The 12,816-nt window shown below is 48.0% G+C and overlaps 1 protein-coding gene across 2 annotated transcripts in view; it reads left to right on the forward strand.

Annotated features, from left to right (window-relative positions):
* SYNJ2BP (synaptojanin 2 binding protein) overlaps positions 1-12,816 on the forward strand; it is a 250,113-nt gene that overhangs the window by 112,505 nt on the left and 124,792 nt on the right. For both annotated transcript variants that reach the window (XM_069638866.1, XM_069638868.1), the window contains exon 3: positions 2,218-2,313. In XM_069638866.1, the coding sequence (XP_069494967.1) occupies positions 2,218-2,313 (96 nt within the window). The remainder of the gene's footprint in view (positions 1-2,217; positions 2,314-12,816) is intronic.

Below are 12,816 nucleotides of genomic sequence, written 5' to 3' on the forward strand. Positions count from 1 at the left end.
GAGCTACCGCCACTGCATGATCCGGGTGTAGGTGAATATTTGAGCTGTGCGGTCTACAATAAATGGTTCTATATGAAGCAGTCCATAGCCAAGAGATTCCTAGGGGTGGTTGGGCTGAGCAGGAAGGCCTGCATCATAACGAGGGGCCCCGGCGTTCACGCTGTTTGGGTAGTTTAAGGTAGACGGGTTGCAACACCTTCCATTCCCGTTGACAATATTTGATTTTCCCAGAACATGTTTAAGGAAAATCTTGGGAATTAAGGGTACTTTGTGAAGCTCCTGTATCTATTAAGAGATTTGTGAGATGCCCCTGTATTTAAGCCGGCAATGATGGGTTGGTTGTATCGAATTCAAAGAAGGGTGCTATAATGCAAGCATTGTTCAGGCTTATGTGAGTGATTTAAGATGGTAGAATGTAGAAAGACAAAAATGGCAAACTAACAATATTAGCACCTCTTTCTGCAGGAGCAGCAGAAAGAGTGAGCAAGGTTGCAAAATGGAGAAAAATGTTGCATCCGGCACCAAGATTAATGCAGTAACAGATGTAACAACTGTTATTTAGTGCCATCAAACATAAAGACTAAATGAGAAGTAGCAGCAAGAAGGAAGAACTGACAGAAAAGAAATGTAAAAAACAAAAGTTAAGTCAATTTAAAGAACTTAAAAAGTGAAGACCTTTAAAGTAACTTGGCAAGAGACTGGATTCAACAGATACAGACCACAAATCTGTACAAGACATAGCAAAACAGCAATATAAAGAAGGGTTTGAGGAATGTGCATGTTTAGGTGCATGCCACAGTTAGGCCAAGAAAGACAAGTTCCCTCATCTTTTAGGCACTCCATTCATGAAGATGGACTTTCATAACTCCGGGTCACATGAAAATTCTGACATCCAGGTTACTTTCAGCTCATGCTCCAGAAATGTCCATTTCGACCCCTGAAATCCAGTTATTCAGAGCAATTAATTTGATTTACATTTGAGTTTGAAATTCAAGAAGCAGTATAATTTGTTGGTGTAAGACAGTCTCATCCTTTCAAGACATTTGCTCTTACAGGCACATCATTATCGGGTCACTGGGACACACACTAAACCAATAAATCCAGAGGTCCCTCTTAAGAAAACGGTTTTAGTGCCAAATTCCAAACATGAGTCTTTAACACAAGCAAAACCTCCGACAATTGCTCTGTAAGTAGAGATCCAAAAAAACTTCAACTACACTATGTAACCCAACTGCCACGTTCTGGTCTCTGATACTGACTATAGCAAGCAGGCTACTTGGGCACTGAAACATCATCTTGTGCATCCTATGTCTTGTATATATGTTGCACCTTTTGTATTGTACTCTATGTCCCTTTTTGTTTTTTCCAGGAGCTTGAAGTGTCACTCACGTGAGCTAGCACGTTATAAACTAAAAAATAAATCAACTTCAAGATCCCAAATAAACTTTATAAATGGCTCCCAGATGTTTACTTATGTGTACTATTTAATTGTTAGAATCACACCAATCTTTCCCATGGATCTTGTTTGCCATAAATATGTGACCGCCAAGCTCCAGTATGTGGGGATTCAGTCAGAAGTATGTGATGTATGTGGCATGTGCTATGCATGTGGGTGATAAATGTACTCTTCATGCCCACAGGAAACTATCATTGCACCTCCTCCTTTGCATTTCACAAAAGGACAGTCACAGATTTAAGTGGAGGATTTGCCTGTGTGAGCTCTTAATTTGTGTAAGGATTTTTTCCCAAAAATCTGAATATGTGGGCCTGTCCAGCACACTTGGATGGTGCTTCTCTCGGCACAGCCTCTACAATACGCTGAAGGTGAAGATGGATGTAGTGTGTTCTCTCTGCTCAGCGTTGGGTACCCTCTCATGAGCGTTTTCCTTGATTTTGTTGTGTGGTTGTCGACCAGACCTTTTTCCATGGATACTGACCTTGCCACAGTGTATGTAAAGAGGTTGGTAAGTGTAGAGAAGGTGGTTGATAGGGAGGTGGGAAGAATGTATGGGGGACCCACCACATTAAAATAAAAAGAAAAAATGCAACAAAGTAACTTACCTCTCAGTGATTTCTGTCAATGAAATGACGTAAAACCGAAAAAAGCAATATAGTGCATGTTTTTTTTTAAATTCAGGAATAGATGGACTTGGCACGGTTTAGCACAACAATTAATGTCTTTTAGCCAATTGACTAAATGTTTGTTTGGTCTCACAGGTGAATGGAAGGGAGCTGAACAATCTTCTGCACAATGAAGCAGTAGATCTTTTCAGGGAAGCGGGTGAGGATGTTCTCTTAAGAGTGCAGCACAAAGTGAGTAATACTTGTTCTCAAGGACATCTTCCACCACAGATTTGCTAACATGCCTTAGATTTGCCGTATCCTTTGTTTAACTACAAACATTCTACAACATAAATTCTGTTGCTTGGACTGTGTGTACCTACGGGTATTGCTGTCCTATTTTTCATTATGCAAAAGTAATTTATTGTTTGTATTCCATTGTGTTTTTCAAGTTCAGGTCCTATTGTTTTTTTTTAGCACGCCCTCCACCCTTACAAGACTTATGTTCCAAACTGGACTACTTCCTTGGGGAGTTAGTCGTAGGCATCCAAAAAGAAATTGCCCCAGACTTAAAAACCTCATCCGAGACTTTACTTTGACCTCTCCTTTATTCCTTTTTATTCTACACCCCTATCTTCCTCAGTTTATATGCCATAAAAAACACTTTCACACGAATATGAGGATATGGGCTGCATATCAGAGTGTATTTTGAAGTTGCCTCAAATACATGCCACAATCGACTAGGAAGTGCCCTGGCCAGTCTGCTCCCTTTTTCTTAAACCTCCACTTGCTTTGCTTTAAGCTCTGGAAGTTGGGTGTTTGCAACTAGACATTACCCAGATCAGGGTGACTCAGGTTAGTTTCTTAAGATGTGTTTGTCCAACCTAGGAAATCCCTCCTCTTCATCGCTTTGCACCTCCATGCGATGTTGGTGGGTATAACCAATAATGCCGGTGGGTATAACCAATAATGCCAGTCTGCTTCGCAGTGTTCGTTATACTGGGTTCCTGGTATGGACAAGCTACAGACATTCCAGATTGTTGCCAAACAGACATGAAGATTTTCAAAACATTGGCCAGAATACTGAAGAAGCATCAGGATGAAATACCTCCTGAAAGATATTGAGGGATGATAAAGACTACAGATAGGGTATATACTTTCCGGCCTAAGTATGTTGAAAAGGTAGGAACATCAGGAGAAAGCACACCAGGAACTTCACAAGTGAGCTCAGACGTACACAGTGATAATGAATGACAGGCATGGAATGATAGACCCTCAACAAGTACAACTGAACCCATTAACCCCTTAACCACCAAGGCCTCTCCAACCACCAGTGCCAAGCCCTTTTTTGGTGATTTCGGTATGTCAGCATTCAATCCCTTGTAACTATTTTGTTACATGTGCTATCTCACCCAAATTTGGCCCCTTTTCTTCGCACATGTTGGTGGTCATAACGCCACCATGGAATCCTAGTCTGCTGTATGGGGTGAGAGAAAATAACCAAAAAGCTAGCACATTTTATGTTTTTTCAGAAAATGCCAATAACATGATGTACAAAGAAGCCTGTGGTTGTTTCCTTGTGAGAGCTAGGAACATATGGTTTGCTGTGCTAAATTTGCCATTTTCCAGGCTTTCAAGAACATGTTGAGTGGTAAGGAAAAAACATATTTTTATATGGTTACCATCAGTTTTGTGAGAGGTAGGCGATTTTGCCCTTTTTTCCAATAGGACATAGGTGGACGGAATGGAAGAGGAGGATAGGAAAGCTGAATGGGAAGGCAGGCATATGTTTCTGAAAAGTAGACACAATTCCAAGTTTCAGAAGGCGTGATTTGCACAGGTCAGGCAACCACTCTGTAGGGAAATTTCCCATAGTTCGGGGAAAAATTGGAAAAATGACAGATAAAAAAGGTATGTGGTGGACATGGTTGGCCCTGTAAGGCAGTGGCTTCTGTGAATTTTGAGAAAAGCAGTGGTCGGGGATGTGACCGCTTACCACCCTGGAGCTCTGGCTGGGTTGTGTTACAGCTTCTCCCTCTGGGAAAGGACGGGGACCCTGCTTAGGCTCCCTGCAACCGCTGCTGGGCTTGGAAAGTTGGGGGTAATGCCCCTGGCCTTAGGCAGCTGTATCCCATGTGATTTGTGCCTACATGAGAGGCCCCCACCTCCATATTGGGTATGGGGGGGAAAGAGGGCCATCCCCTTTCCATTACACAAGTCGCTGGTGTTTTAGGGTGCCCCCACCAACAAAATGTAATTTGTTTGTTTTGCCCCTACCCTAGGGGCGGATGGGCACATTAGTGTGCCCATCTGCCCCCAGGGTGGGAAAAATGTGCTGCCCCATGCTTAGGGGGGACCTGTGCCAACTTTTCCTGTGGCCCTCTGCCCCACCCCAAATGGATGGGGGGGGGCATCTCATGTAGCCCTCCCTGGGGGCAGATAGGGGCAGAAATCTGCCCCAGGGAGGGCTACATGTGATGCCCCCATCCATTCAGGGTTAGCGTGGCGGGCCACCCCCTTTCATTACCTATATCTCTGGTGATTTAGGGTTCCCCCACACTCCACCAAAACACAATCCTTTTATTTTTATGTTTTGCCCCCTTCCCTAGAGGGAGATGGGCACATTACTATGCCCATCTGCCCCCAAGGTGGGCAAAACGTGCTGCCCCATCCTTTGGGGGCTGAGGGGAAGGGCCGCTTACATATTAAGCGGCCTCCTCAACCCCCACTTCAAAAGCAGATCCCTGGTGGTCTAGTGGCATTGCTGGGCATGTTATCGAGTGATCAGAGCCCGATCCGCGCCCAGCAATGCTTCAAATAGGGTGTCCTTGGAAAGGGGAGAATCTCCCCTTTCCAACAACACCTCCTTCCATCTCAACGGCACAATAATGCCGGAGATCGAGGGAGAGGGACAAGGGAACTCACCTTCTCTTTTCGCCGTGGCAGCCGAAAATGGCTGCTGCAGTAAAATTTACTTTGTTTCACATCAGCGTGCATTACGCACACTGATGTGAAACTGAAGGAAATCCAACTCCTGGGCTATGAGGAGGAACCCCCTCCTCACATAGCCTGAGGTTGGATTTCAGTTTTGTGCGATCGCTGCTTTGTAGCGATTGCACAAACTGCTTTGCCAAAAAGGGCAAGCTATTTCGTCCTTAGCACTGCAAACGTAATGCTAAGGTCTAGATAGCTCGTCCTTGGCACTTAAGGGGTTAAGAAGGGTTATTTTAGATCAAAAAAAGATGATTTTGCAAAGGCAATCGGCCCAATACGAAGCAAGTTTGGTTTCAAGAACTAGCCCATACAGATATAGTAACACAAAGATTCACACCAGAGGTAAGAGAGGAAGCGGAAGAACCAATGAGAATAGAAGATGGGAGGTCGAGCGTAAAAATCAGATCAGAATACAGGAAAGAGAGAATATACAACAAACAAGGCAAGATGTGATCCTGGATTTAAACCTCTCAAATAGAACATTGGGCGAATATAAACATGTCATCAACAGCGGCCTCTCTTCTGCACCAGCTACGAGCAGTGATTTTAACGTTCAGATAGATATTTTTAAGTTTGTAAGAAAATTGAAACTAAAGAAATTCTTCCACAATACTAATTGGAGACAACCAGACATACGACAGCGTGTGATAATTGGATAAACTTTCCATCAATGACATTCAGAACAGACAACTTTAAATATCCTTGGAAGCGGTTACCCAAGCAGCAGTCGCCCAGATTCCAGAAGAGCTAGATGTGGAAAGCACAATTCTCCAGCATGGGGTCTGGCATGGATTCACATACTCAAGAATATTCCCCGTCGTCGAGCTGGGAATCCTCGGTATAAGAAAAGTTTCACTTTTGTTTATAAACTGTCTGTCTCCTATGAAACAAATCACTGAGCTCTTTGTCATACTACCCCCACCCAATGACTGCCCTCTCGCTAAGCCCCTCCTCAGGCAGCCATCTTCAGATTTTTACCGCACGTCCAAGTTTTGGCAGACCTCATGTTTCGCTCTTAGAGCTTTCTGCATTTTTTGTGCTTTTTTTGCTTTATCGTTTCTTCATCACACTAACGGGGATCTGTTTTTTGGCATCTTTCATCGCTCCTCAAGGGTGGGATCATCGAGTGTTTCTTCTTTTTTTCCAGAAGGCCATCAGGCCTACACTGCACGCCGGACTATGTCGGAGGAGAAGGATGTGGCTTCCCTCTTCAGACTCTGCACCAGCTGCAGTTTACGGAATGTTTTCGTGGACAAGCATTCCCAGTGCCTTTGTCTTCACCCGACGCACAAGGAGGTAGATTACGAGATCTGTCATGGCTTTACCAAGCGCACAAGGAATCATCGGCACAGCAGGCTGGTGGCGTGGCTCAAATTCAAGACCCTGGCCCCGTGTGTTTCACAGGGTCATGGCCCCTCTGGATCCAGCCAGCCAGAGTGGGCTTCTAAGTCCTTTTGAGGGCGCTCCATCCGTGGGGGTCCAAGACAAGGCAAGCACCCCGAGTCTGGTTCCGTCGGGATCGCCGTGCAAGCGGGTCCCGTGATGGCCATGGCGTGTTTATCTCCAGCGGCCTCAATCTCCAGTCATCACTCCAGCTCTTCGTCGAAGAGAAAGTCAGCTACCCCGGGGAAGCTACAGGAGAAACCGGAGAAGGCCAAGCAACAGTAAAAGGTAGGCGACCTGCCTTGTGAAGGCCCAGGTCATACAGGCTAAATCGCCTGCTTCAATCGAGCTGGAAGGCCTTTGTAAGGCAAAAGGGACTGACCCGGTCCAGGGTGCCCCGGCGGCATCCAGGGTGTCTCTCCCTCCCAGCGGGAGGCTTTGGCCAAACCACGGAAAGGACCCCGGAGAAGAGGATGCCGTCCCTTAGCCCTAGGCAGACCCCTCGGGACCCAAAGAAGGGGGTGGGGCGGGGGAAGTGGAAGAACTCCAAGGCATGGACATTACTTCTTCCAACGTAGAGGACGAGGGTTCTGTCCACAACATCCCAGAAGACGTTGGGGACGACGACGGATGGTTGAAGTACCGGCCAGAGGCGACAACGACAATGTCATTGGCGGGGACGAGGACATGGGTGCTGGGCCCAGTGACACTACTCCCTAGGCATCTCCGAGAGATCTGTTGGATGATATTCTCTCAACCCGCCACTCACTGGTGTTGGAGATGTAGAAGAGGATGCCGGCGGCACTGGCTCTACTGGCAATTACCCCATTGACACCAGGGCCGCCACCACCGAAGAAAACGAAAAGGCATCCTATGCCTCTGCTCCAACAGCCGGTATCCTCACCCTCGCCTCACCCCCTTGGGATACAGGGACGGACAAGGTGATGACAAGACACTGATGATGACAGCGGCATCTCTCGCCCGCCAAGGGCTTCTCCCCCGGATGAAGTTGGTCCCTTCCACTCAATGATCGGCTGCGCATCGGAACTCTTCCAGCTCACACCGGAGGAGACGAAGGAGGGCTTCTTGTATCAACGCCAGGAAGCGAAAAGGACCATTTTGGCAATGCCCCTCCTGGACGACGTCTGACATGAGGGGCTGGCGCTGCTGAAGAACCCCGCCTCAGCCCCGGCGAAAAGGGACCAGCTTGAAAAGAAATACCGGTTTCCGGAGTCTGCAGCCAAGTGTTTGCAATCACAGCCATCACCAGACTCAGTGGTCTCGGCTGCTGTGCCGAAAAAGGCGTCCAACCGATCGTCCTTGGCTTCCGTTCCCCCGGACAGCAAGGGGAAGAAGTTGGACGCCGTGGGTAGAAAGGTCATCTACTCTGCGGCAAAGGCAGTCAAGGCAGCCAACGCTTTAGCTATCCTGGCTAGGTACGACCGGGAGCTATGGTACAAGATAGCTCTGATCCTGGATTTCCTCCCCGAGGAGAAACTGGTTGAGGCGATGGAGATCCTTCAGAAAGGCGAGGTGGCGTCGGACTACACCATTACCGTGGCCCTGGACATTGCAGACACAGGGTTCCGCCAGATGGGAAATGGGGTTTGCCTCTGTCGTGGCTGGCTGAAGGCCACCAACTTTAGGCAAGAGGTCCAGACGAGGGTCCATGGGCATGCTGTTCGAACAGAGATAATCTCTTTGGATAGGCCGTCGATGAATCTCTTCAGGCCATCAAGACCGACACGGAGACGGGCCGTTTCCTGGGCACACTGCAGCAGCACAGTCAGTCCTTTCGTTCTTCAGCAGGGAAGTCTGGCAGATCCTCAAAGGGTTTCAGTGGCAGATCATCTTGTTACCGCCAGCCCTCCCGTTCTGCGACCCAGGAAGCCTACAGGGGTCTCTCCAAGGCCTTTGGAGATGGCTGCCTTCGTCGTCAAGGCTCCCAAGGCAGCATGCCGGCCTCCAAGCAGGACTTAACCGACCAAGACGGTGGGCCCCCACCCCTGCACCCTGGTTCGTCAATGTGTGGAAAACATCCCCACTGATCGATGGGTGTTGGACGCTGTAGCCCACGGACACACTTTGGAGTTTCAGCGCAAGTGTCCTCAAATGCCACCGGTGGCCCAGCAGGAACAACACATGCCTCAGCTGCTGCTGGAGGTTCGGGCCAGAAAAAAAAAAAGGGGGGGTGCTACAGAGCTGGCTCCGAAGCGACTCCGGGGCTGTGGAGTTTACTCGAGATGCTTTCTAAAAAGAAAGAATCTAGGACGATTCAACAAGTACATCAAGTCCCAAAAATTCAGGATGGTCACGTTGCAGCACATGCTCTGCCAACTGGAGGAGGAAGACTTTGTCGTCGTTGGATCTAGAGGACACATACTTCCAGGTCCCGATTCATGAAAAACATTGCAAATTCCTGCGTTTCGTTGTACAAGGGGAAGCTCTTCCAGTTCAAGGCTCTCTCCTGCCGACTGAAGTCGGCGCCCAGAGTCTTTACGAAGTGCTTGGCTCCGGTGGCGGCCCACCTGCGCCTACAGGGGATATATGTGTACCCTTACCTCACCGACTGGCACCTCCGGCCAGGGCAAGGGACGTTGCCGTCGATCACACAGAGAGGACCGTCCGACTTCTGACTGATCTGGTGTTCTCAGTGAACTATGCAAAGTTCTGCTCGACTCCATCGCAGGACGCGCTATCCCTGGGTGCCAGGCTCAACACAGTGTCCTGCCTGGTGGCCCCCTCGGAAGAGAGGAGAGCAGCCATTTTGAGCAAAGTGCAACGGCTGTTAGCACTGAAGATCACCACAGTGAGGACCATCAAGTTGCTGCTCGGCATGATCTCATGTATCTACCTGATCCGGCTCTGCAGGTTGCAGATGCGACCGCTCCAGGAATTCCTGGACGCCCGTTGATTCCAGGTGTCCGGAAGCTTCAAAGATGGGATTGTTCTCGACGAGGAGTTCACTCGAGTGATAAGGTGGTGGGGTGTGTGCTCCAACATCACCTGATGCACAGACTTCCAGAGCCGCACGTTCCAGGAGATGGTCACGACGGATGCTTTCCTGGAGGGCTGTGGAGCCCACACAGAATGTCTCCACGACAGAGGCTTGTGGCTGCCAGTGGAGCAGGAGCTCCACATCACAACGTACCAGAGCAGCAGGCAGTGTTTTGGGCCCTTAAGTAATTTCTTCCGTCTCTCAGGGAAAAACTGCTGCGGGTCTTCAAGGACCATACCACCAGTGTTTTACATCCGGCTGCAGTAGGGCACCAGGTCCCTGGCGCTCTCCAGGGAGGCGCAGGATCTGTGGCACTGGGCTGTCACCCAAGGGATGTTCCTCTTTCCTTTACACCTCACGGGAGTGAAAAACAGTCTCTGACTCACTCAGCGGGGAGCTACGCTCTTTCCACGAGTGGGAGCTTCGTCAGGATCAAGTGGCCAGCATCTTCCTCAAGGGGGGCAGACCACAGATCGATCTATTTGCGACGTCAACGAACACCAAGTGCCAGAGGTTTGCCAGCAGGTTCTCGCTCAGCCGTGGAGCATGGGGGGGGGGGTGCATTCTCATTCCCGTGGGAAGGCCTGTTCCTGTACGTGTTCTGTCCGTTGCCTCTACTACTACAAGTCATCAGTAAACTCTGACCGTGTCGGTGCAGGATAATCCTCGACGCACCAGCTTGGACGAGGCAAATCTGGTACACGGACCGTCTCAGCATGTCGGCGTCTCCTCCAGTCAAGCTACCAGTGGTCGCAGATCTGCTTGCCAGAGAAGGAGGCGCAATCCTGCACCGTGACCCAGGATCGCTGAACCTGAATGCCTGACTCATACGGCATTAGAGTTTGGCGGGCACGAGCTGCCGGCGGACTGCAGGAAAGTCCTTGCCAGGGCCAGGGTGTTTGTCGACTCTAAGTGCTACAGACACAAATGGAAGCATTTCACGACTTTGTGCCGGTCGCAGAAGATTAAACCCCCTCCCCCAAGTCCTTCCGTACTTGTTGTCGCTGGCGATGTCTGGGCTGGCACACGCCTCCATCAAAGTGCCTCTAGCGCTATCTCCCGCTACACCGGGATATCCGGGACAGCCTTCTCTTTGGTCGCACCGTCTAGTGAAAGAGTTGGTTAAAGGACTGTTTTGATCGTTCCCACCGGTGAGGGCGCCTGCCCCAGCATGGGAACTCAACGTGGTGCTGACTAGGCTCATGGGGGGGGGGGAGAGGCCCTTCCAGCCTATGCATCAAGCTCCTCAAGTTCCTTTCTTGGAAGACCACTTTTCTCGTGGCCGTCACCTCTTCCAGGAGAGTGGGTGAGATCCAGGCCCTGTCCTGTAAGAAGCCCAATTTGACTTTCTACGAGACGATGGTGGTGCTGCGGACGCACCCCTCCTTCATGCCCAAGGTTCAGTTGGAATTTCATCTCAACTAACCCTTGGTGTTGCCTGTGTTTTGTCCGACACCTTCGTTGCCGGCTGAAAGGACTTTGCACTCGCTGGAAGTGGCTCGAGCGCTGAGGTTTTATGTGGCCCGTACCAAGAGTTTCCGGAAGACTTCTCAGCTTTTTGTGAACTTTGGTCCTGTAAACCATGGGAAGGCCTTGTCCAAGGATTCCATCTCCAGGTGGCTCTTCGGCTGCATCACTCATTGTCACCGGTTGGCAGACCGACTGCTGCCTGGCCGTCCGAGCCCATTATACCAGAGCGAACACTGCTACATCAGCGTTCCTATCTGGTGTGCCCTTGCTGGACATCTGCAGTGCTGCTATGTCGAGGTCTACGCACACCTTCCTCAAATTCTACTGCGTTAACAGGGATTCCAGAGAGGAGTCCAGAGTCGGCCAAGCAGTGCTACGCAACCTGTTCGCTTGAAGGTGAGCCTGGTGAGGAGGTAAGAGTATTGCTTCTGTTCACTCTTGCCACCTCCTGTGGTTGTATATGTACTGCTATGTATTCTTTGTTCATGAGCATGTGAATCCATGCCAGACCCTATGCTGGAGAAGGAGCAAGTTACTTACCTGTAACTGTAGTTCTCCAGCATGGATCTGGCATTGATTCACATGCAAACCTTCCCTCCTGCCCCTCTGTGGCTCTTCTTGGTCATACTGCCACTTTAAGTGCTACCAAATCTGAAGATGGCTGCCAGAGGAGTGGCTTGGGGAGAGGGAGTCATTGTCTGGGGGCAGTATGACCCAGAGCTCAGTTTATTGGAGAAAGACAGTTTATAAACAAAAGTGAAACCGTTTTTTCTTTTACAGAGGATTCCGAGCCTGGCGACAGGGAATATTCATGAGCATGTGGAGAATAGTTACAGGTAAGTAACTTGTTGCTTCTGACTGATGCTAAATTGAAACCAAATTCCAAATTTACGCCACAGTTAGAACAAATTAACTTGATTTATACCTTCCATCAAGCAGTTATTATTGACATCCACAAACTCATGTATAAAAAAGTAGAAAACAACTGCATACACAACTACTTTTATGAGGAACACCGGGCCATGCAGAGACTGCAAACATATGACGATGTAATTATCAACGTGGCAGACAAGGGAGGAAACATTGTCATATTGAACAAGCAAGATTATATTGCCATGGCAGAACATCATTTATCTTTACCCGGTAGCTCTAAGAAAATTAATTGGGAATGTATTACTAATACAATAAAGTAATTTCATGAACTAGTTCACAAATGGTATCTGACACACATATTGACAGATGATGAAAAAGCCTTCCTAAGTCAAATGCAGAGAATACCAACAATCTATTTTTTGCCTTAAATTCACAAAGTAAGTGATGTATTTATTACATGAGGCTCGACCAATTGTGGGATAGGTTTGCTGACGTAAAATATGTGCAGATTCATTGATTTAATGATAAAACCTGAAGTATGTAAATTAGATTCCCATGTCGAGGATACAATACAAGTTTTGGAAAATTTGAATTAAGTGACTTGGAGTAAATAGCATATCTTGGCCTTAATGGATGTAAAGGCCTTGTACGTTTCAACCATAGATTGGCACTCAAATCAATATTTGAGTATTTCTTTAATGGCAAATCAGCCTCAGATCTACTGCAAATAGAAATGTTGAAGACATTTCTTAACTTTACATTAGTTCACAATGTGTTCCTATTTAACGTAAGCATCTCTAGCTAAACAAAGGGAGTAGCAATGGGGCATGCTATGCGCATTCTCTAGCTAACCCCTTCATGGGTTATTTCGAAGATGCACATGTGTACACATATCCTGATGCTGCAACTAAAATATTTAAATGGATGCGATACATTGATGTATTGTTAATTTGGAATGGCACTAAGGGTGATGTTCAATTAATATTTAGACCATAATAGCTTTGGAATAGAACTCACTAGAATAAAGTAATGAACAC

This window comes from Ambystoma mexicanum, chromosome 14, assembly GCF_040938575.1.
Source record: "Ambystoma mexicanum isolate Mex_15411 chromosome 14, UKY_AmexF1_1, whole genome shotgun sequence".
In the NCBI taxonomy this organism is placed as follows: domain Eukaryota; kingdom Metazoa; phylum Chordata; class Amphibia; order Caudata; family Ambystomatidae; genus Ambystoma; species Ambystoma mexicanum.